The sequence below is a fragment of the Zootoca vivipara genome, chromosome 2, assembly GCF_965207765.1.
Source record: "Zootoca vivipara chromosome 2, rZooViv2.hap1.1, whole genome shotgun sequence".
Classification (NCBI taxonomy): Eukaryota; Metazoa; Chordata; class Lepidosauria; order Squamata; family Lacertidae; genus Zootoca; species Zootoca vivipara.
The window spans coordinates 106930716-106958463 of NC_142584.1; the positions used below are offsets into that span (position 1 = coordinate 106930716).

At 45.8% G+C, this 27748-nt stretch overlaps 1 protein-coding gene across 2 annotated transcripts in view; it reads right to left on the reverse strand.

Moving 5' to 3' along the window:
* Window positions 1-3786: 3786 nt before the first annotated feature.
* The window catches only part of VARS2 (valyl-tRNA synthetase 2, mitochondrial), a 35649-nt gene continuing 11687 nt past the window's right edge, over window positions 3787-27748 (reverse strand). For both annotated transcript variants that reach the window (XM_035107223.3, XM_035107226.3), the window contains exons 11-30: window positions 26530-26618; window positions 25382-25472; window positions 24729-24856; window positions 23810-23913; window positions 22873-22954; window positions 21406-21482; window positions 19901-19988; window positions 19657-19765; window positions 19147-19217; window positions 16310-16435; window positions 15065-15169; window positions 14021-14089; window positions 13834-13912; window positions 12831-12958; window positions 11572-11724; window positions 9992-10201; window positions 7613-7724; window positions 7206-7387; window positions 6198-6347; window positions 3787-4699 (exon numbers count right to left, since the gene is read on the reverse strand). In XM_035107223.3, coding sequence (XP_034963114.3) covers window positions 4598-4699; window positions 6198-6347; window positions 7206-7387; window positions 7613-7724; window positions 9992-10201; window positions 11572-11724; window positions 12831-12958; window positions 13834-13912; window positions 14021-14089; window positions 15065-15169; window positions 16310-16435; window positions 19147-19217; window positions 19657-19765; window positions 19901-19988; window positions 21406-21482; window positions 22873-22954; window positions 23810-23913; window positions 24729-24856; window positions 25382-25472; window positions 26530-26618 — 2255 coding nt within the window. In that variant the 3' untranslated portion in view covers window positions 3787-4597. The remainder of the gene's footprint in view (window positions 4700-6197; window positions 6348-7205; window positions 7388-7612; window positions 7725-9991; window positions 10202-11571; window positions 11725-12830; window positions 12959-13833; window positions 13913-14020; window positions 14090-15064; window positions 15170-16309; window positions 16436-19146; window positions 19218-19656; window positions 19766-19900; window positions 19989-21405; window positions 21483-22872; window positions 22955-23809; window positions 23914-24728; window positions 24857-25381; window positions 25473-26529; window positions 26619-27748) is intronic.

Sequence of the window (27748 nt, forward strand, 5' to 3'; positions counted from 1 at the left end):
TACGCGACTATTTGATTTCTATACCGCTTACTGCAGGACAAATTATTTCCAACTTCCAGCGGTGTACATAAAAAAGTTAAGCAGGCGCGGGGAAAGTTTTGGCCCGCCGACGTCGCTGAACTACAGTCCCCATCATCCCAATGCATTAGCCCGTGCTTTCTTGCTGGGGCTGTTGGGAGTTGTAGTTCAATGCTACCATTCAGTGGATTTGTAACTGGCTTACTGACCGAACCCAAAGGGTGCTCATCAATGGCTCCTCCTCATCCTGGAGAGTAGTGACTAGTGGGGTGCCACAGGGTTCAGTCTTGGGCCCAGCCTTATTCAACATCTTTATCAATGACTTGGATGATGGGCTTGAGGGCATCCTGAGCAAGTTTGCAGACGACACCAAATTGGGAGTGGTGGCTAATACCCCAGAGGACAGGATCACACTTCAAAATGACCTTAACAGATTAGACAACTGGGCCAAAGCAAACAAGATGAATTTTAACAAGGAGAAATGTAAGGTACTACACTTGGGCAAAAAAAATGAAAGGCACAAATACAGGATGGGTGACACCTGGCTTGAGAGCAGTACATGTGAAAAGGACCTAGGAGTCTTGGTAGACCACAGACTTGACATGAGTCAGCAGTGTGATGCAGCAGCTAAAAAAGCCAATGCAATTCTGGGCTGCATCAATAGGAGTATAGCATCTAGATCTAGGGAAGTAATAGTACCACTGTATTCTGCTCTGGTCAGACCTCACTTGGAGTACTATGTCCAGTTCTGGGCACCACAGTTCAAGAAGGATACTGACAAGCTGGAACGTGTCCAGAAGAGGGCAACCAAAATGGTCAAAGGCCTGGAAACGATGCCTTATGAGGAACGGCTTAGGGAGCTGGGTATGTTTAGCCTGGAGAAGAGAAGGTTAAGGGGTGATATGATAGCCAAGTTCAAATATATGAAAGGATGTCATATGGAGGAGGGAGAAAGATTGTTTTCTGCTGCTCCAGAGAAGCGGACACGGAGCAATGGATTCAAACTTCAAGAAAGAAGATTCCACCTAAACATTAGGAAGAACTTTCTGACAGCAAGAGCTGTTCGGCAGTGGAATTTGCTACCAAGGAGTGTGGTGGAGTCTCCTCCTTTGGAGGTCCTTAAGCAGAGGCTTGACAGCCATATGTCAAGAATACTTTGATGGTGTTTCCTGCTTGGAAGGGGGTTGGACTAGATGGCCCTTGTGGTCTCTTCCAACTCTATGATTCAACAACGCCTGGCAGGCCAAAGGTTTCCCCCCACGCCTGGACTAAGGGGCAGATCCACAAGAAGCAGATTTAATGCACAGAGAATCCCGGGAGCTATCGTTTTCCCCTCGAAGAGTTACAATTCCTGGTACCTTTAAACTACAGTTCCTTGGATTTTGGGGGGCGTGGTGGTGGTGATAGAGTGTGGAGCTATCCCCAAAGTAACGGGCAACTTAAAACAGCAATACTAAAGATATATATACAAAAGTTACATTTTGTTATGGAAATCACGGGGGGGGGGGACGTCTTTAAAGTTGTTAAATGTTATAAATATTATGCATAAACGTATCCTTTCGACTTGACAGCTCAGGGAAGTTACCTAGTTTTTAAAATCATATAAAATCAACTCGTTTCCTCCATTCCAATGCTATTTTGCCCTTGAAAAGGGACTCCAGGAAGTGCCCAGAGGCACTTTGTTGGCCAAGCCTAATCCCATCACCAGATAGGGTTGCCAGACTCAATAGAGGACAGGACTTCTGTGCCTTTAATTGCCCTGCTCTCTTTTGAGTCTGGAAACCTTAGAGAAAAACCAGCAGACCCTTTGTTTAATTTCCAAGCAAAGGGTCTGCTGGTTTCTCTTTAAGGTTTCCAGACTCAAAAGAGAGCAGGGCAATTAAAGGCACGAGAAGTCCTGTCCTCTATTGAGTCTGGCAACCCTATCACCAGACCCACCCAGGTGGCAGATGATACAAAACCAGGACCTTATTGTTCTTTTCCTGTGAATACTCAAGAAGTTCCTCCCAGTACTTATCACACATTTACTTTTGCCCTGAAACATTACCCTTATGTTACATCTTGTTTACCAGTATGTTAATATTGTATGTACCTCCCCTTTTCTGACGTTTAGCTATGTAACTATGATGTAGGAATGACACTTCTGAAATGCATTGTGGGATTTGGGTGGGAAGCTTTAAAAGTTCTTGTAACCCTGTTCTCAGTGTTCAGTCTTGGCTCGAACCTATTGTACAACAAACCTTGCTATTTTGCTCTGGTTGGTGGCTGGACTCCTTCCTTTATTCCGCAGCGGACCGCAGGCTCTTGCCCAGGGGTCCCCAGACTACAGCCCGGGGGCCGGATGCGGCCCAATTAGCCTGCCAATCCGGCCCGCGGCGACACCCCGCCGCCTGCTCTTACGGCGCGCAGCGCGGCAGCGCTCTTCCAGGTTGGGAAAAAGCGCCGAAAATCCTTTCTGCGCATGCGTATGGGCCTCTCCCGACCCGGAAGATGTCATTTCTGGTGCACTTCCGGGTCGGGGGAGGCCCACGCGCACAACGGATTTTCGGCGCTTTTTCCACCCGGGAAGCGTGCCGCCGCGCCAGTAAGCGCCCGTGCGCATGCGCACGGGCGCGCACTCCCCCGCCCGCCGGCCCGCACAGGCACGCGCTCCCCCGCCCTCCGGCCCGCTGCGCAATCGGCGCGGTGGGAACCGGCCCAAACGCCGGTAAGTCTGGGGACCCCTGCTCTTGCCTGACGAACTGGGTGGCTGAGCAGCCTCACACCCAGAATTTTCCCTAACAATTCATACAAATTAATAGAGATAAATCTCAGTTCCTTCACCTGATCCCTTTGCCACTCCCCTCTGTCTCTCTTGTAGCAGCAGCCGGGCTTTTGCCTATGCCTTCACCCACCGGGGGCCCAAACTTACCACCACAACAGCTCACCATGGAGCTGTTCTGGAAAGTGCTAACACCACCCTAGTCTCTCCCTCTCTGGGTTTGCTTTTTATAGACAGGCAAGGTGTTGAAGGAAGCTTCCTCAGGCCGCCCGCAGCTGTGGCCGAACCAGCGGTCATCTGCCCCCCCCAAACCCAGTTCCCAGGATGAGGAAAGGTCACTCACTCACACTCACACTCACACTCACCCAATACTACCAGTTGTGTTTTTGGCCTTTGGCTGCTTCTGCTCCTCCTCCAGCTGCTTTTCAGTAAGTTCAGTTTGTGTTGCAAACTGGTCATTAAAAGGGTTGCTCATCAGTGTTAGCCCTGCTCATAGTAGATCCACTAAAAATAATGGACATGATTAACTTGGGTCCATTAATTTCAATGGTTCTGCTCTCAGAATAATTTAGTTGGCTATAGCCCTTGTTCTTGTTCCTTTGTTCTCATGGTGCAACAGGTGTTCGGAATCAACCTCAAGCAGTTTGCACCTTGAGGTGATGGACCAGGAGACACCCACCTGGGCTGCAGGTCTGTGCAAACCTAAACTTCATTCCAGCCTTTTTCTAGAGTAACCCTTTCAAGCCTGTCCTCCTCTTTAGTCTTGTTAAGTAGCAAGCTGCCCATGATCCTAATCACCTAGATCGCATCTTGAACTTTTAGGGGTGCTTGGGAGGGACATCTCTGTTTTGGGGGGGGGGGTTCCAGCCGCTCTCTTTCCCTGTCCACCTCTTTCACAATTTGCAGCCCTTAATCTCTCCTGCAGGGGGGTGCTAAGCACATGCTGCATGTTCGAAATCCATGTTGCATGTTTTAAAAAAATGCCATGGTAAGAAAGACGGTCTGTATTGAATTAAAAGGAAGATGTAATTCCAAACATTATTTTACACTTCATCTTTGCATGAAAGCCTCTTAAATCTGCATAGTTAACCTCGCCGGTGGATACGTTCTTGACTCTCTGCATTATCGCAAGCAGTGAAAAAGAAAATTATTTTAGACAGCCTTTTGTTTGACTACAAAGACCAAGTTTCTTTCTTTTTTTTAAAAAAGTAAAATAAATATTGATGGGACAACAAGCGCAGGCGTTCAAATCCTTTTCCGAATGATGTGTGCCAACAGTCTCTGGAGTGCAGTCGCATGGACAAATTTAGTGTAAAAAGCAGATAGCCACAGACGAAGACTTTTCCACAACTGCAGCAAACACGATTGTGTGAATTACTTGTGGGTAGCCGTGGCTTCCTCCATGGGCAGCCTGGCTCACATATTTATTCTCTCTGTGTGAATGCATCCCTTGGGAGAGTGAGAACAAGTTGCCTGGAGAAGGTTTTGACCAGCTGAACCCATCAAGCATACTAGGTGTGGCGATCCTGTGACACAAGACTGACCCTCGGTGGTTGGCTAAGGGCACATCGTAACGGTTCCACAGCTTCTGCAGCGGTAAAGGCTGGCATTGAACCTTGTGGGCGATAAAATATCCCTTCTGTCCAATCAAGTCAGTGTGCCGACCCACCCACCACCCTGCCGCGAGACAGGCCCCATCGCAGAACTGGGTGTCTCAGAACCACACAGAGCTTCCAACTTCTTTTCCCAGTCTTCCATATCTCCTCGGTCTTGTAGTATTCCACCTACGCTGTGCAAGGCTAATTCTGCCAGTCCTCACTACTCAAGTGGTTCAGGAGCCAATCCCTGCCTCACAGGCATGTTCTGGAGCGTTGACTGGGCCTGTTCTATTTGCACCAGCTCGGAACGCAGCAAGGAAATCTGTGACAAAAAATAGAGAGTTAAACACGCAGATGAAGCATCACTGCTACCAGTGAGATAAGGAGGGTACACTGTTGCCAACGCAGACTTATTTTCCCACAAGTTCATACCCAAAGGATGTCCCAGACATGTATTTATGTTATTTCGTTTAGTGAAACTTGCAGTATAATCCTATAAACGTCGGCCCCAAGAAACAGTTTATGGTTGAATAGCAAAGCACAGGACAGATACACTATGTCAGGCATCCCCAAACTGCGGCCCTCCAGATGTTTTGGCCTACAACTCCCATGATCCCTAGCTAACAGGACCAGTGGTCAGGGAAGATGGGAATTGTAGTCCAAAACATCTGGAGGGCCGAAGTTTGGGGATGCCTGCACTATGTTAACAGAAGGAAATTATAATCTCCATGCCCTTTCCACAGCAAAAAGACTGATACTGATGAATTGGAAAAATAAAAATTGTGTCTCCCTTCTACATCGGATCGAAGACTTATACAAACTCGCAACTTATGAGCAACTTGCATATAAACGCAGACTTGCCATGGACAAATTCAATATTTGGAATCCATTCTTACAAATACCGTACAGTTGTACCTTGGAAGTTGAATGGAATCCGTTCTGGAAGTCTGTTTGACTTCTGAAATGTTCAAAAACCAAAGCGCAGCTTCTGATTGGCTGCAGGAAGCTCCTGCAGCCAATTGGAAGCCGCGGAAGCCCCACTGAACTTTCGGCTTCCAAAAAAAACGTTTGGAAAGCTGAACACTCACTTCCAGTTTTCAAGTGTTTGGGAGCCGAAACGTATGAGTTCCAAGGTGTTCGGGAGCCGAAGTACAACTGTAATAGGTTAAGATCTGGTGAAGTACAATACCAACCTTGTAAAGTATACAGTTTTGGGTTTTTCCTCCCCACCCATTTATTTTCCCTTCTACATGGGTGCTGTTTCTCTTTTTCTCTCTTTTATTTACGTCTCACCGTGTTTAGTGCACATATAACTATGTACTCTTTGAACTTTCAATATAGATGTTAAAAGAAAAAGAAAATTATAATGAGGATTTTTTTTGGTCAAAAGCCTAAAATGAAAGAAAAGAAAGTATTCAAGGCTGGGTTTACACATCACGTTTCTTGTTTAACTATGGTTTAAACGTGAATGAGAAGTCTGTGTTGGTACATGCCCCTCAAAAATCCCTGCTCTGCTCCTTTCCCTCTCCCGACCACATCGCAGGCAGCGAACTACAAACCTGGATTGTCATCTGAACCAGGGCTCATGGTTTATTTTTCTCCAACCAAACCATAGTACCACTTGCGGTTTCGTTTGGCAAATATAAAGCCACGAGTTTGGGCTCAGACAATGCAATAAAGCTTGTTACAATCCAGAGCAAAAAAGCAACTGTTGAGCCACACAATCCAGATCGCTGCTTGCTCGTGTTGCACAATTAAACATTACCTGTGGTTTAATGTGGCGTGCAACCATAGCCCCCCTCCCAAATAGCAGTTAATACCTTTTGTTGGTGATCCAGTTTGGCTTTTGGGGAGACCTGCTCCTGATATCTGGCCCCTTGGACCCGTACGGTGAGATCTGCCAGCTGCCGCTCCAGTTTCTTTTGCCGAGATGCAAATTTGAGGAGCTCCTTTTGGGGATCAACCAATCCCTACGGTGAGAGAAGAGCCACAGGTTCAATGCATGATACACATTTAAAAGAACCTCCTTCTAATCTAGACCTACTTGCAGTTACTCCCCAAAAGGTGGCCATAATTCTCCCACAATGCATTTCACCTGGTCACCACTGTTACAAGAATTTTAAGGTCTCAGATGTAGAATAAATATTCATAAACACACACATATCTAAATATATGAACCATGTGTCTGATATAGTACAGGAGAGCAATTCTGATGCCATTTTTACTTTCCCAATGACCTCAAATGTTCCTCTGCAATAAGGGAGCCTTCCCATTGTCTTTTTGCTTGCAAATCCTGTCTTAAGGGCATATATGTGTATGAATAGGGTGAGCCTATGAACCGGATTCAGGAACTAAAAGTATTTACCATCACAAAAGAATGCCCAGACTGCCCAGGTAAAGCAATCAGTGGCCATTATCAGGTATCCTGGCAGGCAGGATTTCTGCTGTAGATGGCCTCCTTCTGTGACGTATGTATGATATTTCAGGGGGTGGTGGTCTTGGGCTACAGGGTGGGCAATTTCAAAAGTCTATATAGGGGCTTGCGCACCATTGTTCAGGGTTCTCATCCCTCTTGCACGTGGTGACCCTGTTGCAACAGTTCCTTGAATAAAGATCAGGCTTACTCGCCGCTTTGCTTCTCAATATTACTTTGCTTGGCCTCTGTTTTCTCCTACCAATAGGAAACCCACTTAAGGACTCTATACGGGCTCCGGAATACCCCATAAGGGAAAGGGAACAGTTCCCCCCCCCTTATAACACCACCTTTCTTTGGTTTCCTTATGAATCTGTCTCCTTGAACCAAGCAGTTGCCCCAACTTGGGTCTTACCTGCAAATCCACATAGATGACAGTTTGTTCGTGGCCCTTCGCAGCCACGCAACTCGCAGGTAGTTCTGCTCCCTCAATACCTGAGAGGAGTCTCAGAGATCCAGCCAAAGACAAAGTCTGCAAGGGTTCTCGATAGGTCTCATATATGCCACGGGAAACTGCCTCTGGGCAAACCAGATACACTAGGGACAGAAAGAGAGATTTAAAAATACAGGCATTGTCCTCAGACAATCAAAGGTATCAGCCAATTGGAGGGAGGGGGCTCCAGTTATACCAGGCTTCCTCAAACTCGGCCCCCAGATGTTTTGAAACTACAATTTTTCCTATCCCAATGACCACATTTCCTTACTAAGCCCTTGTGCTAAATGAACACTTCTCCACAAAGCAGAAATTTGAAGAGGTCTTACCTGTCAGCCGAGCTTTGGTCAGCTGGTAAGTTGCCCTCAGGGCACGCACGGCTCTAATGACTTCCTGTACTAACAGGAAGTTTGCCTCTTCGTCGGGATGACACCAGTGAGCCTAGAAATGTGGAGGAAGGGAAAACTGACATGCTTATGATAGTATTTTATTCTCTTGTTAATTATGCTGTTTTAAATGTGCATTTTGGATGCAGGTGGCGCTGTGGGTTAAACCACTGAGCCTAGGGCTTGCCGATCAGAAGGTCGGTGGTTCAAATCCCCGCAACAGGGTGAGCTCCCATTGCTCAGTCCCTGCTCCTGTCAACCTAACAGTTCAAAAGCACGTCAAAGTGCAAGCAGATAAATAGGTACCGCTCAAGCGGGAAGGTTAATGGCATTTCCGTGTGCTGCTCTGGTTCGCCAGAAGCAGCTTTGTCATGCCAGCCACATGACCTGGAAGCTGTACGCCGGCTCCCTCGCCAATAACACGAGATGAGCGTCGCAACCCCAGAGTCGGTCATAACTGGACCTAATGATCAGGGGTCCCTTTACCTTTACCTTTAAATGTGCATTTTATATTTGACTTCACTTAGCAATGTTTCCTTTTGAAATGTTTAAGATCTTTTTTTAAAACTTTGTGTTAAATGTATATTCTGTAGCTGACCTCCTTTGTAATGTTTTGTTTTGAAATCATTAAGATAATATTTTAGTTTCCTGTTGATGTTTCTTTTGACTGTATACTTTATATTTGAATTTCTCCAGAAATGTTTGATTCTGGATTGTTTTATTGATGTTTTAATATGCTGTAAACTGCTTTGAGATTTTTCTTAAAAATATAAAGCGGTATAGAAATGAAAAAATAAAATAAAACTTGAAAAAAATCATTCTTTCCTTGTAGAATTAGAGCCACGGCTACACCATACCTTTAAAACACTATTTTATTTCATATTTATTTTGTGAAACTTATATATATCTCAATAGTAGAAAACCTTACACCAATTTAAGTGTCATGGCTTCCCCCAAAGAATCGTGGGAGCAGCAGTTTATTAACAGTGCTGAGACTTGTTGGGAGATGCCTAGCCCCCTCACAGAGTTACAATTCTCAGAGTGGTTTAATTATCCAATCCCTTTCCCAGGGAATTCTGGGAATTCTATCTCTCCGAGAGGAATCACAATCTCCCAACAACTCACAGCACCTCCAAAATGGCACCACAGTGCTTTCGATGTACGGTGCAGATGTGGCCAAAGTTGAAACTAGAACTTGCTGTAATGTCTACATTACTGGATATTCAGAACAGGGACCTTGTACAGTGGTACCTTGGTTCTCAAACGCCTTGGTTCTCAAACTCTGAAAACCCAGAAGTAAGTGTTCCGGTTTGCAAACGCTTTTCGGAAGCCGAACATCCGATGCAGCTGACTGCTATTGTTTCCGGGGCGCCTGTACCAATCAGAAGCTGCGCCTTGGTGTTTTTTTGTTTTGTTTTTCAATGTTCACAGCCACCTTTAATTGACAATAAGGACATGAACTGTAGAGGAAGAGTAACAGTGGAACAAAAATATGCTTCTACTGGTCTTTTAATTCCTTCAGTCTTCTGATGGCAGATTTCACAGTCACCGCTGAAGTGGTGTTGTATGTCCAGGCGCCACCAGCTACTGTTTTCATACAAGAGCCACAGTTCCAGGTACCCACAGCTTTCCTCTTCATTTTGGTCTTGCCACAGAAGGAGCAAGTATATTTAGCATGCTGGCTAATTTCAATCTTCTTGGAAGACAAATGGACTTCCGGAACTGGTTAAGTTTGGCGCTTTTGTTTTTGCTATTTATTTCGTGTTTTTGTTTTTGAGGCTTTTTCGATTAATTAGTTTTTGTGACTGTGTGGAACCCAGTTCAGCTACGCATTGTGTGACTGCGGAAATGGATAAAAAGCCCTCCATCCAAACAATTAGTATCATCAGTGCAGGTAACAAAAAAAAAATATTATTATTTTTATCATCTACAATACTGTCTTATTTATGTTATAGTACAGTACATTGATTATTGCTTTCATTTTATGGATCAATGGTCTCGTTAGATAGTAAAATTCATGTTAAATTGCTGTTTTAGGGGTTGTTTTTAAAAGTCTGGAGCGGATTAATCTGTTTTGCATTACTTCCTATGGGAAAGCGCGCCCTGGATTTGGAAACGCTTTGGTTTTGGAACGGACTTCCGGAACGGATTAAGTTTGAGAACCAAGGTACCACTGTACTCCAAGGTTTATGAAGTAAACTTGTACAAGCACTTCTGGAAAATGCACAGGTGAGCTCTGAACCACTTTGAAATGCTCCACACACACACACACACACAGTTTTAACACATTTCCTTCTTTCAGATCCCTGGAAACGCTCTCACCAGTTGCTCCGTACTGGGATATCCGGCCACGCAGATACTGGGAGGAGACTGGGAGTCAGTCTTGGGGAGGCGCTGCCACAGTTCCTCTGTGAGGAAAGGCATAAAGGGAGAAAGGAGGCGCAGAGCCACGTCCACGCAACTGTGCAAGGTCCGGCGGGTGGAGAGTAGCCGAGACGGATCCCCGCTCCTCAATATGGGCTTCACAGACTCCTGTGGAGGAAAAACAGGTGTGTTACCATCATCTGGGAGGAGAGATGCTTTCTGAAGATCCAACTCCATGCCAGGGCATGGAGGGAAGCTGAGGACCTCCAGATGTTGACGGACTACAACTCCCATCGCTCCTGATCGTCAGCCAGTCCCGTAACATACCAAAGGCCTCATGCAGCATGAGGGTGGGGGGTATTTTTTCCGGCCGAGGGCAGAGCTTTCCTTTACTTTGGGGTAACCTGTTAGAGGGCAATGGGTGGGAAGAGAGCGAAAAAAGGATGGAAGACATAAAATAAGCCTGCTGGATCAGGCCAATGGCTCATCTAGACCAGCATCTTTTTCTCATTGTGGCCGACCAGATGCCTGTGGGAAACCTGCACCTGGAGAACAGGGCCTTCTCTGCAATGGCTCCTCATCTGTGGAATGCTCTCCCCAGGGAAGTTCGCCTGGCACCTTCATTATACACCTTTAGGCGCCAGGCAAAAACATTCCTTTTTAACCAGGCCTTTGGTTGACATCCTATACCCTTTAAAAATGTGGCTCTTTTGGGGGGGGCATGTTATTGGGTTATTGTTTTTATTTTGATTTCATATATTGTGATTGTTCAGTGAACCGCCCTGAGACCGCCGGGTATAGGGCAGTATATAAATTCAATACAATAACAATAATAATAATAAGGGAGCGTCTCCACCCCATTGTTCTGCCCGGACACTGAGGTCCAGTACCGAGGGCCTTCTGGCGGTTCCCTCGTTGCGAGAAGCCAAGTTGCAGGGAACCAGGCAGAGGGCCTTCTTGGTGGAACGCCCTGTGGAACGCGATCCCGTCAGATGTCAAAGAGAAAAACAGCTACCAGATTTTTAGAAGACATCTGAATTCAGCCCTGTTTAGGGAGGCTTTTAATCTTTAATCAATTATTTTATTCTTCTGTTGGAAGCCGCCCAGAGTGGCTGGGGAAAGCCAGCCAGATGGGCGGGGTATAAATAATAAATTATTATTATTATTATTATTATTAGCTGCACATGAGTGCAACAGCACTCTGCCACTCCCAACATCCTATTCTTTCTCTTTCTGCACTCCATATTCTCTTTCTGCCCCCTCTCTCTTTCTTTATCCATGACCCCTTCCCCACACAATCATCCTTGCCACCCACAATAAATCAAACCCCGCTTCAGCGTAAAGAGCACCCAGATTACTCAAAGCCTCACCTCCAGTGAAAAGTCTCACGGAAAATATGAAAACCAGAATCATACTCTCTAGACATTGCCCACCTGTATCTCGACCTGCAAGTTTTTCACTTCTTGGGCTACGATCTAGTCCTGCCCATCCCACTCCCAGAGAGGTGGTAGGAATCTGGACCCACAGGCAGAGCTCACCAAGTAGTTATCGCAGAAATCGTGCAGCCAGAAAAGATGGACCGAGGACGCGACAGAATGCAGTTCGTACCCTTCAAACCTCCGGCCACAATCTTCTGCTGTGTGGTAGAGACGGCTGAGGATCCAGCGCTCCATCGGGGAGCTAGGGAAGACCTGGAGGAAGAGGCAAACGAGTGGCAGAAGTATTCCAGTATTCCTAATACACGTGCTCCCTGCACAGCTTGCGCCTGAACGTCAGAGGAGAGTTTTGCTCTCAAGCACATCCTACTTCATTCATTCTCATATACTGTACATATAGTCAAACATCCGTTTGCGACCGCCTCCGTTTGCGACCGCTTCGGTTTCCGACCACCGCGGACCCAGAAGTGTTTAGATCCGGGTTCCGCGGCGCTCAGATGCACAGAAGTGATCTGCGCAGAAGCGCTCTATCGGAGCTTCACGCAGAAGCGTGCATCGGGGAGCGACCGATTCGGGGAGCGACCAGCTCCGCGGAACGGATTGCGGTCGCAAACCAAGGTACCACTGTGTGTGAGTGTGTGTATGTGTGTGTGTGTGTGTGCGTGTGTATGTATGTGTGTGTGTGTATATATACACACACACACACACACACATAGTGTTTTACAATTTAAAATATTCATTTAAACAACCTTAAAATATCAGTGACTTCCCTTCTTCTCTTTCCATGGTCCATTTTGCATATAATAAATCCCTGCATATTTTACATAAACTAAACCATTTAGTATTCCATTATTACATCCATCAAAACTTATTGACACTGTTGAATTTATCTTAACGCTGCCAGCATTTTCAAGAGTACACAATTCCCCCCCCCAATATATTCAATAAACATTTTCTTCTCTAAATATATGTTCTTCTTGTTCTCTTATTCTGTGTGTTAGGTCTGCAAGCTGTGCATATTCCATCAGTTTAAGTTGCCATTCTTCTTTAGTTGGGACCTTGCTCGCTTTCCATTTTTGACCTAACAAAACATGAGCCACAGTAGTGGCATACATAAAAAGCTTCGCCCAGTGGAACTGACTTTTGAGCGAACATGTCTAGGATTTGGCTGTAAGTGTGATAGACGAGTGCAGAAAATGCTTACTAGTCAAATCCTAGGTGTGCTGAAAGGTTAAGGAGACGTCTGTTTCTTCAGGAGACCTCTATTCTACGTTTTACACAGCAGAAAGACAGACCGACAGACACCAACATATTCTGTAAGCAAATCACCCCCTTCCCTGCATACACACATTCCCAGTTACCTTCTCTGGCAGCACTGGTGTAAATCCGTCTCCCAAGGCTCCCAAAGTAAACTTCAGGGCATTCCACACTTTGTTGCAAAAGCGACTGGCGCTCTCCACCGCAGCCACATCAAGGTTAATGCCGTCGCCTGAGGAAAGGCATGCATGTGATGTTAAGGGCCTCAGTTTCCAAGTCGGCCAAAACCACATTTAAAACCGGTTACAATGCTAAACAGACCCAGGAGGGGGGATTGTGTGGTCTCCGAAAGCCGATCGATTGTCAAATGATTTATATCTGTGGAATATAGTTCATTTACATTGCAATATGCAAACAGAATGCCTAACATCAAAGACAGACTTGGACAACAGCCCGGATGGGAATAACTTAACAATTTAACGACATGGGAGTTGCTGCGTCATTGAACTTTTAATGAAGACTTGGATAACAGCCCGGATCGGGAGACTGGAAGGAAGTCAGGAGAAACTGTGCTGGCAAACAGACAGTTGGAAAAATATATATATTTACAAATAAAGCTGTACTCGATGGATGTGAGGATATATGATTTTGGACATGATTGAGAATCGCATAGCCAGGGACGGAGAACTTTAAGGCGATAAAATCGGAATGTGAAAATAGAACAACAGAAGAAGGCAGGAATGAGACATGAGAAATGTTCTTTAAGAGGTCCAGATTGCCTGGAAAATAATAATAATTAGGACTATCATTTGGTTCTTATTTTGTTTATTGTTTATTGTTTTTAATTGGAATATGATTATATGTTAATTGGTTGTTTGTATTGGAAAATTAATAAAAATGATTTAAAAACAACATCAACAATGCTAAACAGAAACACATGAAGCTCAGTTCTGTCTGCCAATCATATTGGCAGCAGCTCTCTAGGATTTCAGACAGGGATCTCTCCCAGCCACAACTGGAAATGCCAGGGGCTGAAGCCATTTCCCCTTTGGTTATTTCATGGACAGGGCCCCCCAGAAAATAAAGGGGAACGTTCCAGCTTCTCACCTTGGGCAGAATAGGAGCAGAGAGCAAACCTTAGGGCATCGGTTCCACATTCGGGAATTCCTCGAGGAAAATCTCGCTGCTGGAAAGGGACAATGACAGGAGGAGGTGAGAACAAAGAGGAACCCCAAAAGTAAAAGGGTAGGTGGGTCCGGTTGGAGGGCGGGGTGAGGTGTGGGGAGGAACTGACCTGGCCTTCCATAGCAATGGCAACCTCTCTTGGGTCCAGATTGCTGTTTTGAAGCTTCTCCTGTAGGACCTGAAAACAATAAATAATAATAATAATAAGAGGGAAACTTCAGGGAGAGGAGGAGCCAGAGATAAAGGAAAATCACCACCATATATACGGAACCTTAGGCAACATATAACACCACAAGAATCTCGGCGTTTAGAACTTTATTTTTAAAGCAGGTTTCTAAACCTCCTAACTATGAATACAGTGGAACCTTGGAGACAGAACGCCTTTGAACTCGAACGTTTTGGCTCCCGAACGATCTAAAACCGGTAGTGATTGGTTTCGAACGATTTTTGGAAGCTGAATGTCAGGCACGGCTTCCCATTGGCTACAGGACACTCAGCAAACTCTGGCTCCCTAAAAAAAAAGCTCAACAGCTCTGGTCAATCCTCCAGTGATAATGGAGGGCAGTTTTTTTTATACTGTGAGTAGATCGCAGTCTCTTGGTAGTTGGACATGCCTGGTATAAGGAAACCTTTTATTAGGTACTTTTGATGGCATTATCATAACGTGGTATAATAAGAAAAATACTAGGGGCACAGTCCTTTACAAGTGCAGGCAATGCAGTGGGATGTCAAGGTCTACAGGTGAAACTCGGAAAATTAGAATATTGTCGAAAAGTGCATTTATTTCAGTAATGCAACTTATTATTATTTATTTTTCTTTTAATTTTTACAAATGCTTTCTTTTGGAAATTCCACAGTAATAAAACAAATAGTTACAATAATACAAAAATAAACAAAAATAAACATCGCTATTACATTTCATTAATTACATTCCATTTATAATTGACCCGCCTAACAGCAAATAATTACAATTACAACAAATAAAGGCTTGACATATCTTGCTTTGCATGTCATGCATCTATCTCATATATTGGTTTCACCTTTTAAGTTGCATTACTGAAATAAATGCACTTTTCGACGATATTCTAATTTTCCAAGTTTCACCTGTACAGAGGGTGTAGAGAAAGACTTGTTCCCATTTTCTGAACAGTACCTGCAAGGGGGCACCATAAATGACATCCAAAGGGTTAATCACATTCCCAAGAGATTTGCTCATCTTTCTGCCATGAGCATCACGGACCATCGAGTGAAGGGAAACCTGAAAGGGAGAGAAACAGGAAATGTGTTATGTCTTCAAAACTCTGCAAAGAGCACCAACAGGATATCGAGGGAAAACAAGGGCACAAGGAACATGAAGAATACAGCCGGGTGTTCTTATTTAATTGGCAGATTCGTGAGACTTTGGTCTGTACGCTTACAAATCACAGACTACAGTAGTTCTCTTTTCTGAAACAGCTACAGTTTCTCAAGATCACAAACTGCTGCTTGTTATCCCGCAGCGGGGAATGTGGCAGCAGCCTGGTGGCGGCAGGAGTGGCAAAGCAGGGTGGCATTTTCTGTTTCACCCCAAGTGGCGAAATGGGATGTGCCGCCCCTGCCCGTGGCTGCCCAAATACTTTTGGGACTTCCATCTGCCCCCGTCGACAATGCCAACGGTCAGCAACAATGGGGGTTGTAACACAACAATTAGAGGGCCGCTGGCTCCCTATCCATGCCCTGTATGCGCTACATTTCTTCAAATAGAACACACAGCAGGAGAGTTGAAAAGGCAATTCTAGCCCCACCATGAAGATCCAGCAGAACAGAAGCACAACATGACAATTCAGGTTAAAGCAAGTAGTGGGGATTAATCAAAATAAAATAAAAAAAACCTGGCCACCTGGGAATGAAGTTCTTATCACACCCATTTCAAGACTCAGGAGGACAGAAAGGTAGAATACCGGAATCCAGGCAGAACTCAGGGGATTGATAAGGATTAATTTTAAAATAGTATTTTTAAAATGCACATTGCAAGAACCTCTTCAACAGCTGTGTTCACATACCCTGCGTTGAATCAGGAAGTACATCATACGTTGTGGATAAATAGTTAGGGCTCACACTTTGCTTCTCTCAGGCCCATGGATCTTCTTGTAGTGGTACCTCTGGTTAAGAACTTAATTCGTTCTGGAGGTCCGTTCTTAACCTGAAACTGTTTTTAACCTGAGGTACCACTTTAGCTAATGGGGCCTCCCGCTGCCGCCGGCACGCAATTTCTGTTCTCATCCTGAGGTAAAGTTCTTAACCTGAGGTACTACTTCTGGGTTAGTGGAGTCTGTAACCTGAAGCGTCTGTAACCCGAGGTACCATTGTAATGCCCTCCAGGAACCGAAGTACAGAATTTCTAGCATCCAATCCATACCTGAGAAAAAGGTAGCTCTCCGGTCAACTGTTTCCCCAGCATCACCATCCGGGCCACCCAGAAGAACAGAAGGTCGCTCCCAGTCTCCAAAAGGCTGTTGGGGTAGAACTGCTGGAGATTTTCTGTCTGCAGGGGGACGAAGGCAGGCCCAGTGGCGTCAGCACATGCCCCACATCTAGGCTCGCCATATTTCAAAAAGTAACATTCCTGACACACACGCACACACCCAAAGTTGTTGAGCTTTTCTTTTCTGCCCTGAACTGGCACATTTGGCAGGGTTTTATGAATAACCGCCACCCCTGGACGAGGAGACCCACCGGCTTTCCTGTTGCAAGGCTGTAACACCGTGGGGCAATGGCTGCCCAGCACATCTGGAAGCCCACTCTGCCTAGCTCCGAAAGGAAACATTTTTTTAAAAAAAAATGAAATGAAATGCAAAAACCTCCCGGAAACCCCCCCCCAAAAGTGAAAATGGCCAAGCTCGTGGCCTTCCTCCTTTCCCCGCCTCCTTCCTCTCCTCCCTAACTCCCCGGCCAAGGGAAGTAACCTCTTGTCACTTCCACTGCTGCCAGAATGCAGCCTCTCCCTTTAAAACAACAACAACAACAACAACACAGGGGCGGGGGAAACCCAGAAAACTGAAAGAAACCCTGGTTTGCCATACGTCCTGAAAATTCCTGACATCTCTTAAGATTCGAAAATTTCCCCCGGATGTCATTTTAGGCATCCAATATCTGTGCATGTCCGGAATTATCTGGCGTATGGCATAACACCGGTCTTGAAAGACTTACATTGGCTCCCAGTACAGTACGTTTCTGAGCACAATTCAAAGTGTTGGTGCTGACCTTTAAAGCCCTAAATGGCCTTGGTCCAGTATACCTGAAGGAGCATCTCCACCCCCCATCGTTCTGCCCGGACACTGAGATCCAGCGCCGAGGGCCTTCTGGCGGTTCCCTCACTGCCAGAAGCCAAGTTACAGGGAACCAGGCAGAGGGCCTTCTCGGTAGTGGCACCCGCCCTGTGGAACACCCTAACACCAGGTGTCAAAGAGAAAAACAACTACCAGACCTTTAGAAGACATCTGAAGGCAGCCCTGTTTAGGGAAGCTTTTAATGTTTAATAGATTATTGTATTTTAATATACTGTTGGAAGGCACCCAGAATGGCTGGGGAAACCCAGCCAAATGGGCGGGGTATAAATTGTTGTTGTTGTTGTTGGCTGGGGAAAGCCAGCCAGATGGGTGAGGTATAAATAAATTGTTGTTGTTGTTGTTGTTGTTGTTGTTGTTGTTGTTGTTGTTGTTGTTGTTGTTGTTGTTGTTGTTATATCCATCAGACCTGTAATAGTACCTCCATTCCTCCTCCCTCCCTGCTGTCTCACTCTGTTTCTGTACCAATCTCATGAGAAGGAGAGCATTTAGTGAAGCTGAACATTTGAGATGGACCTGGGAGAACTAGAGCCAGCAACTCACCAAATAGCCTTGAAACAACCACTTAAGTCTCGGCGCCCCATTTAGAAAATGGGAAAGGTATTAACCCAACTCAAAAGCATAGTGCAAAGACAAGCTTAAAGACTACGAAGTGCTCAGCTTAAAAACAACAACAACCTCTCTATCTGTGGTGCAAAAAGTCAACCATACAGAGGATCGATCACAAAAAAGAGTGAAGCGAGTGCTTCCATGACGCCCATTAAAAATATCCTGCCTGCTGTTCTTGCTTCACCCACAGCAAGTGAACAAGAAGCCATACATGCTACCTCCAAGGCAGGGCTGGAGATGCTGGACTCCAGCTCCCATCATCCCTCATCATTGGCTATGCTAGCTAGGACTGATGGGAGTTGGAGTCCAACAACACCTGGAGACTCACAAGCTCCTCATCCCTGAACTAGGGCCTTTGAAACTATCTTGTTCATAGCTGCCCACTAGGGTGATGACTTTTTCATTTCCCCCCCCTCAAAAATTATTTCCTGTAGCACAAATGGATGAACTTTTGCCTATTGATGACTAAAATGAGGTATATTCCATTGAAATATTAAAAAAAGGTTACGCACAAACCATTTTTAATTTTTTTGTACGCCGTTTTACCATTTCATAAAATTGTATTAACAATTCTATATATATTTCGTATCAAATTTGGACACAACACCACATTCCACAATGGGGAGTGTTCTTAGCAACATACGGTATACAAATGTCACACCTGCGCAAGGTAAAAGCCCCTTTTGGGGACCTCAAAACTCAGCCAGCAGACCCTGCCGGGCATGCTGGGAAAAGAACCTACAGGAGAGGTAGCAAAACATCGTCCTCTAGCGGCGTCTATACTGTTACTGCAGCTAAAAAAAAAGCTTCCTTGTGTGTTTGATGACCCTATATAACGTTGTATATGTGTGACTCTAAAGCTTGGGTTCAATTTTATATCTGCTTACAGTGACTTCAAAAATGGTCAAAAAACTAATAAATAAAAATTTTAAAATCATTTTGTGCATGAGGTTTTTTTTTAATCAAATCTCTTTGAAAGTAAGATTTTATCTAATCTTTAATGAAAGCTCATCAGATTATGATACAGGGAAATGAGGTTGTAAAAAAGTCATCACCCTACGTGCCCACACCTGTCTCCTGTTGGGAGAACCTCCTCTCCATCCTTGGTCCTGTCTTCTTCTCAAAGGTTGCAAGCAAGCAGAAGGATGGGCAGGTCATGAGGATGTATGCCTGGGATTGCTGTGGGTGGAGGGGTAGGTATGGCTCCTCCATTACACTACCCACTGGCCATCTTCTTTTTGGCCAGGGACAGGGTGAACATGTGGCTTTTCAGTGCCTTGTCCCTCCCAGTTCTACTCACCTTATGGGGCCAGCCCAAGGCAGCGAAAGGGAAAAGTCCAGATGAGAACCAAGTGTCCAGGACATCGGCATCTGGTGAAAGCAAAAAACAAATTGGAATATTTTATTCAAAAGGCCCAGGGTGCCTGATCGGGATGAGTTCAAAGGCCCCCTAGCCCCCATCCCAGAAGGCCCTCTGCCTGGTTCCCTGTAACTTAGCTTCTTGCAGTGAGAGAACTGCCAGAAGGCTGAACAATGGGGGCGGAGACGCTCCTTCAGGTATACTGGGTTGAGGCCATGTATAGTTCTTAGAAGGCTTCCTTATAGGAATGCGCAGAGTATCTGGCAATGTAAGCAATTTCTCAAGGTGACGGGGGTGGAAAGGAAAAGTAGGGATGTGTGATGGAGAACGACATTGGCTCAGTTCCACCACAAAGGCCAATAAATTTCATTTCAAGCACTTCCTTGCGTTCGTCCAGACGCATTGGCACTCTCCCTCCCAGAAGTATGAATATCTGTGCTGCTGCCTTACCTCTCACCAGCTCCAGATCCTCTTCTGGTTTTCCCAGCATGCCTGCTGCTTTTTCCCGAGCTTCTGCATCTGTCCTGCCCACTACCCATAATCCATCGCTCTCCTCCTGCTGCAGTGCAGATGAAAAGAAGTTGAAGTCACATGGCAAGTAGGACCAGAGGCACCAGAGAGTCGTTTCCAACTTCAACCCTGCAAACCCCTTTGCTACAGCAGCTGACGCCCAGTCAAAGAGGCTAAAACTCACCTCTGCTACATCTGGCGATCCGGGAACAGTGACCCGATAGGCTGGAATCTGATGTCCCCACCACAACTGGCGAGAAATACACCAGTCACTGAGCGGGAGGGAGGAGAAAAATCAATCAAAATGATGCCATTTGGATTTCAAGAACACAAGGGCCACTTGCAAGATCAAATGAAGGTCCGTCTAGCTCTGCTTTCCCCAACATGGCGCCCTCCAGGTTTTGGACTACAACTCCCATCATCCCTGGCCATTAGCCAAGTTTGTGGAGGATGATGGGACGTGATCAGACGCGGCTGGATGGCATCAGACTGGACTAGCTAGATGCTCCTGGAATAATTATTCTCTTTATTTTGTGGTGTTCAGGCTGTGAGCACCTCTGCTTGTTGTAGCCAAAACAGCACCTCCCACTTACAAGAGGGAGATTTCATAGAAACATCTCTATTAAGTCCCATCAAGTTGAATGGAGCTTACACCCAGGCGGCAGTGACCCACAACCAGTGCCGTCGCTTACTAAGAGAGAGAGGTGGCAGCGAGGTCGGTGCAGTGCAAACACACTAGCGGGCGACAGGAGGTCAGGTAAGTGCTGCCAACCCACCCCAATGGCCATAGAATTGCAGCCAAAATCCCTCTTCATTACTTTAGCAACAGGAATGAATGAATCTTTATTTGTGTCAGCCACCGGCCATAGCAATAAAACAACAATACAATATACAAAGATTAGAAATTAAAAGTCAATTATATAAAATACATTTTGGGGTTTTGAATCAACAGTCAAATGGTGGATCTTATTCTGATTGCCCCAGCTAAAAAACCTTGCAACCTTTGCTGTCACCTGCTCCTCTTGATCTGCCAAGAGAAAGGACACGGTGGCAGTGGTTGGGCGACCCAGAATGGGCAATAAAAGAGGGGTGATCATCTCATTACTCAAGCCTTTATAAACAGTGCAAGCCAGAAGGGCATGCGCCACTGATTCGGGACTGCCATCTCCACAGGGACATAAGCATCTTGAGTGTGGAATCTGTTGGAATCGTGCCTAAAGTGCAGCCGAGGGCAATACATTCAATCTTGAGAGTAAAAGCGCGTCTATATTTTAGAATTGCTAGGTTATGCAGATAGGGTGCCAGAGAGTTGAAATGGGAAGGTGGAACAGAAAAAGGGACCACAGCTCTGGGGCAAGCGCGCATGCTTTAAATGCAGAAGGCTTTAAGCTCTATCCCTAGCATCTCCAAGGAAAAAAGCACCCAAGGTATATTCGTGATGGGTAAAAACAGCGGAGCACCTGAAAGCACCCCACAAATTTATTTTCAGAGTAAACAATACAGGCTGGATGAATGAATAGCCCGAGAGTGTAATGCAGTGTTCAATGATCCAGTGTAGGGGAAGCTGTTATTTGAACTGGCTCTCACTCATATGAGTTCAGATTGGCCAGTCCTAAGAGATACATCAAGTCTTGGAAGGAGGAAAAGAAGAATACAGGTGATCAAAGAGGCAGGACTGCCTTATCTTACCTGGTATTCAAGAGCCAAGTCCTCCAGTTTTTTTCATGGAATTTAGGGGTCAACTTCAAGAATCCGGACTCCACAGCCTTAGGGAAGAAACGGATAGACCTGGTTAACTCAATTCAGGGCAAGCTGATAACTTGGGTGGAGAGCTGGGTCTTTCCATCTCTTAGTAACCAACGAGATGCCCCCCAGGAAGCATGCAAACAGGTGACGAACCAAACCCCAAAACTCGCCCATTCTTGGTTCTCTGGCGACTGAAGTTCAGATGAAGGTTGCCTCTGATTCTGCAAAGTGGCATATAGCCATCATGACCAGTAACCGCCAGTAACTCCATGGGTGGAATTCAACATCACGTAATGTAATCATTCCATCAGAGCAAGCATTTCTGCTTGTCGGATAGACCAATCTCCACTCTTCTCCCCCCACGGGCTGTTCTGGGGACTTTCCCAAACCCAAAGAGCTGATTTAAGGAGGCATTGAGGGGTTAGACGGCAGGAGCGTCTGCTTGTTGTGAAAAGACCCTTGGAACGATTTGGCAGAATACCAGCGTGTGATGAGATACTGTGAACTAATTGGGGAACCAAAGATATAAAATCCACACAGAAGCATATTATTGTTTGTCTTAACTCGCTTGTGGGGAAAACTCAGAGGCTGTGAATGAAGAAGGATGACAACAGTAAGAGACAGAGAAATAAGAATTATTGGAAGATATGAAATGCAGTATGATTACGATGTTGATTAGAGCTCTCCAAAGTTTCGAAGCATGGGGAGTCCTACCAAAAGTATAATTTGGCAGAATATTTGGACTATTTGATATGTATATGTATAATGTGGGATATTAGATGTGATTGGATTGGATTGTTAAAATGGAAAATTTAATAAAAATGATTTTTAAAAAAGATTTAAGGAGGCATTGCAGAGGAGGAGAAGGGGGCTAGTACTGTTGCGTTAGTGCAGGGGTCAGCAAACTTTTTCAGCAGGGGGCCAGTCCACTGTCCCTCAGACCTTGTGGGGGGCCGGACTATATTTCGGGGGGAAACATGAACGAATTCCTATGCCCCACAAATAACCCAGAGATGCATTTTAAATAAAAGGACACATTTGCTGATTCCCGGACTGTCCGCGGGCTGGATTTAGAAGGTGATTGGGGGGCCTTAGTTTGGGGACCCCTGCATTAGTGGGACTCTTTGTGCTGCCTCACACTGCCACAACTATTTAGTTAAACCCAATCCCCTCGAGTGAAGCCACATCACCATTGGTGGGCATCGCTATATCTTGTAGTCACAATGGGACATGCCATATAGCAATTCTACCACCGTAAGTCTGATGGGTCCCTAAAAGATCTCTGCAGTCTAACACATGCCTGTTCCCCCTCTTCTGTAGTCTCAGCTTCTGTAGCTACTTACAGTTCCATTCTTAGAATGTGAGCTGTATCAGATTATCCTAGCAATGTTGAAGCGTTTGGGGAGTTACCTCCAAGGCCCCGCGAGCCATTTCTTCACATCGGACAAACCACTGGTTCTTCAAGAGGGTTTCGATCACATCCCCAGAGCGGCTGTGAAGGGTGGGAGTTGGGGGGAGAGAGGGAACAAAGGGTCACTTCTGATTCCCAGGATACCTTCCACCTTGCAAAGCTAAAATCCTCCAGCATCAGGATGTTAGTGCTATTTATATAGGGGTGTCGGTGTAGGTGGAGCATAAGCAATAACAATAACAATAACAATAATAATAATAATAATAATAAGCTTCAGCCCCAAGGAGCAATACAATCTCAGTTGTTTGCAGGGACCAGAGGGAGAGAGAGACCTCTGGGTGGCAGTATTTTTAAAAAAATAATATTTATGATTTTCAGTTTTATACATTTCAATCATTTTACAATCGTTTTAACATTTCAAAACTCGACTTTCTTTCTGCGGATCCATAAATTTATTTTTTAATATTTTCTGCACATCCAAATTAACTTAATTTGCTCATTTATTCCTCTACTTTAAATATATACTCTTATAAAACTGCAGGTTATTATCCTGCCAATGTTCTTATCTGTTTACAGTTTATTTCTAAATATTCAATAAACCATTTCCATTCTTTTATTTAAAAAGTTTTTCCTCTTGATTTCTTCCCTTCCTCCTCTCTCCCCCCCCCCCCCCGGTAAGTTTTGCTGTTTCTACATAGGGACAGAACTACCCAAGCCGTATAGAAATTTATTCATGTTTGCGACTACAACGGCAAAAAACCCTGGATGGCTGCGTTTGTCCCCCAGGGCCTAGGCTACCCCAGCCCTAATGTATAGCACCCTGTTTTGGCAGGGTTTAAATCATCAGCACCATCATCAATAAAGACAGCGAGATGAAACTGAAGGATGGCTGGGGAGGGAAGGGGAGAGGTATATATAAAAACATTCTACCATTACCTGCAAAGTGGAAGCACCATGGGATGTTCCTTGCCCCCCCGATGGAGTCCTCTCTCCTTCAAAGCAGCCAACACCTTCTCACGTGCCAGGAATCTATGCAGCCCCTGAAAGCGGAACACCTTTCCTATTATCCAGTGTCTTGTGCTAACTTAAAAAATATATACCGTATTTTTCATGTATAAGATGCCGTCTATTTGGGGGGACTCAAAATTAAGAAAATGGGGGGGGGGAGATGGCTCAGAGTTGTTGAGCTTTTTTTCCTGGAGGATTGCCCAGAGTTGTTTTGCTTTTTGGGGGGGGGGGGGAATGCCACAGGGTCGTTGAGCTTTTGTAGGGGCGGTTGCCGAAAATCGCTCACCCGCAGGTGGCGCAAACTTTCCCCTCACTGGCAGAAGCTGCCAATCACCCGCCCAATTGCTGCAGCGTCAGCCAATCAACACCAGCCCTTGACACAGAAACCAATAACACGACCGACAGCCACTGACAGCAACCAATCAAACGTCCACCCTACACACTATCCATGTATAAGACGACCCACACTTTAAAGCATAATTTCGAAAGAAAAAAACCTAGTCTTATACACGGAAAAGTACAGTAATTAACGGTTTTATTCCAACATACGTTTTCCTGGGGTTCTTCCTTTTTCATGCGCATGGAAGACAGACCCCACCTAAGACATTTTTGTATTGCAGCAGGAAATCCAAATGTCACCTCTCATGTAAGAAATCCGTCCACACTGAAGAATCAGACAACTTCCTTCCAGTTAACGGTGCCTCCAAATCTGCCATCTTTGGCAAGCTACATCAGTTGGGTAGGCCCCAACGCGTAGGGATGTGGTGGCGACTGCAAACGGCCCTTGCTGCAACGCTCTGAGCAACTGGAAGCTCGCATGGACGCCCCCTTAAAAGGCCAAGCTTACCTGTAGCCAATCCCCACACTCTGCCGTCATCGTGCCATCTTCTGCAATAACAGAGATGAACGGCAGGTTGTGCCGCCGAGCCAGTTCGTAGTCGGCGTGGCTGTGTGCCGGAGTCACCTTCACAGCCCCTGCAAAGGTGGCGGGGAAAAGTGAGAAGGGGCATCTCTGAGAACAGGTACCCCACGCCGGACGCCGCTGTCGGTATTCATCACACTGAATGGAGACTATCTCCCCCCAAAAGCTCCCACTCTGGAGACTAGCAGAAAGTGCTGTGTAAGCCATCTAGGCCAGAAAGACAGTCACAAGGGATGAGCTAAGTCGTGTCTGTTTTTAAATTTGCACGTTTGGGGAAACTTGCACAGGCTGGCAGCACAGGTAGATTGGGGGGGGGGAGAGAGAGAGACTAGAAAAGTTCTGCTTTTTGAGGATAGTTTTGCTTTTTCACTTGAGTTATCCTGTAAGAAGTTGTTTGTTGCTCATTATAAAAGGCAGCCCCCAGCGAGCAATCGGGGCTCAGCATTTGAGAAATATCTCGCTGGCCTCCGTGCAGATAACTAAATTCTGACCTTCCTTGGAGAACCCGTGTCTGTCTCTATTGACTGGGGGAAAGCCTGCAACAACACAAACATCCAGCTTCCAGAAAGCAGGCCTACCTGTGCCCATCTCCTGCTCCACAAAGGGATCGGTAAGGACAGGAAGGAGACGGCCGGTGAACGGGTGGCAGAGTCTCTTGCCGTGAAGGTGCTGGCGGAAAAATCCAGAAAGACAAACCAGGTCATACTGCGGTCAGCTCTCAATAAAGAAAAAATTCAAAGGAGATCCCCTTTGGTGGTGGTGGGAGAGTCCCACACATGAACTGTCCCAATATGCTACCAGTAATGCTTCTGGCCACCCCTGTGAATAGGGGAGCTGCTTCACACTAACTGATCCCTCCTGCCCAGTATTGCCTGATCTACACACCCAGATTCATCAAAACATAGGAAATTTCCTTACACTGAACCAGACCGGTGGCTCTTCTCGCTTAGTACTTAGACTGGCAGTAGCTCCTCAAGGTTTTAAAGCAAGAGTCATTTCCAGCGCTATCTAGAGATGCCAGGTACTGAATTTAGAACCTTCTGCATGCAGTGCAGTTGATCCACCTGCATTGCAGGGGGTTGGACTACATGAACCTTGGGGGGTCCCTTCCAATTCTACAATTCTGTGGTTCATATATATATATATATATATATATATATATATATATATATATATGTGTAAAATCGTGAAATCCCGTTTGCCACTTTTCTCCGTAACCGCTTGACCGATCGTCCTGAAATTTTGACACAACGATCCAGGCCACTCCTAGAGCGTTGTTGGGGGCAAAAATCCCTCAAATCGCACACCTGCCCAGGTACAGACCTGCTTTTCCACCAAGTCAAACAGCGCCCTCAAGTGGAATTCCTCCCACAGTACACCCCCTCCCTTCCTGAGAAATCTAAGCCACACCCACAAACCGAATGACACCATCATCAACCAAGCAACTGAAACACACCAAGGCATCTCTCTTGCTCTCTGTGTGCTATCCCATCTCTCTCTCTTTCTGTCTCCTCTGCACCCCATTTTTTGTGGGCTGCATGAATTAATCTGTCACAGGCTGTCCATGTCAGGTTTCACGTCCACTAGTTCCCCCAAGGCCAGCCAATATGCATTTTAAGCTGGGCCTTGCTGTGGTTTGAGTCCAGGCATTCCTACTTATGCTGCGCCCCCGAAACTACGGTTCCATGGCCCCATCAGAAGGGAGAACAGGGCGGAGAAGTCTTACTCTATACCGCGGGTCGTCCGGATGGACAGCGACTGCCACGTCTCCCAACATGGTCTCCGGGCGGGTTGTGGCCACAGGGAGTTCCTTGCCTGCCCTCAGTCAAAGGAAGCGGAGACCAGACAGGGGGAAACAAAGGTGTTTTAGTCAGAAAGGTAGCGTTCCTGTGGGGCTCATCAGCACACAAGATGGGGGGGGGGAGGATGTAGCCATGTGATGAGAATGGGGATGACCATTTATGCTGCCTTATTTACTTATTGGATTTCTTACCCAACCTTTTATCATAAGGCCTCCTCCACCTCCCGCTTGGACTACTGCAATGCACTCTACGTGGGGCTACCTTTGAAGGTGACCCGGAAACTACAACTAATCCAGAATGCGGCAGCTAGACTGGTGACTGGGAGCGGCCGCCAAGACCACATAACACTGGTCTTGAAAGATCTACATTGGCTCCCAGTACGTTTCCGAGCACAGTTCAAAGTGTTGGTGCTGACCTTTAAAGCCCTAAACGGCCTCGGCCCAGTGTATCTGAAGGAGCGTCTCCACCCCCATCATTCAGCCCGGACACTGAGATACAGCGCCGAGGGCCTTCTGGCGGTTCCCTCACTGCGAGAAGCAAAGCTACAGGGAACCAGGCAGAGGGCCTTCTCGGTAGTGGCACCCACCCTGTGGAACGCCCTCCCATCAGATGTCAAAGAGATAAATAACTACCTGACATTTAGAAGACACCTGAAGGCAGCCCTGTTGAGGGAAGTTTTTAATGTGTGACATTTTAATGTATTTTAAATTTTTGTTGGAAGCCGCCCAGAGTGGCTGGGGAAACCCAGCCAGATGGGCGGGGTACAAATAACAAATTATTATTATATTATTATTATTTAACCCAACTGAGCAAAATCTTGGCCTGCTATCTTATACTGCCCAACAGCCGAGCCGCATCTCTTTCCGTTGATTAACAAAAGAAAAACAATTGTTTGTAAGAGATTCTGTTGTTGTCTTTCTCAATAGGTTGCTAACTGAAACATCCAAGAACTGACTTTTCCTGTAGAAAACAGCTAGAAGAGTATCTTTCATGTCTATGAAAAGATAACTTGTCTCAACCTGGACCCAACAGCATTTGATGCCGCAGACAAAGCCTTGGACCAGGGAGATATGGGTCCTTTGCATCTCTCAGCTGTGAAGCATAGTGATCTTGAACCAACATCTCTCAGCTAACCTACATTGC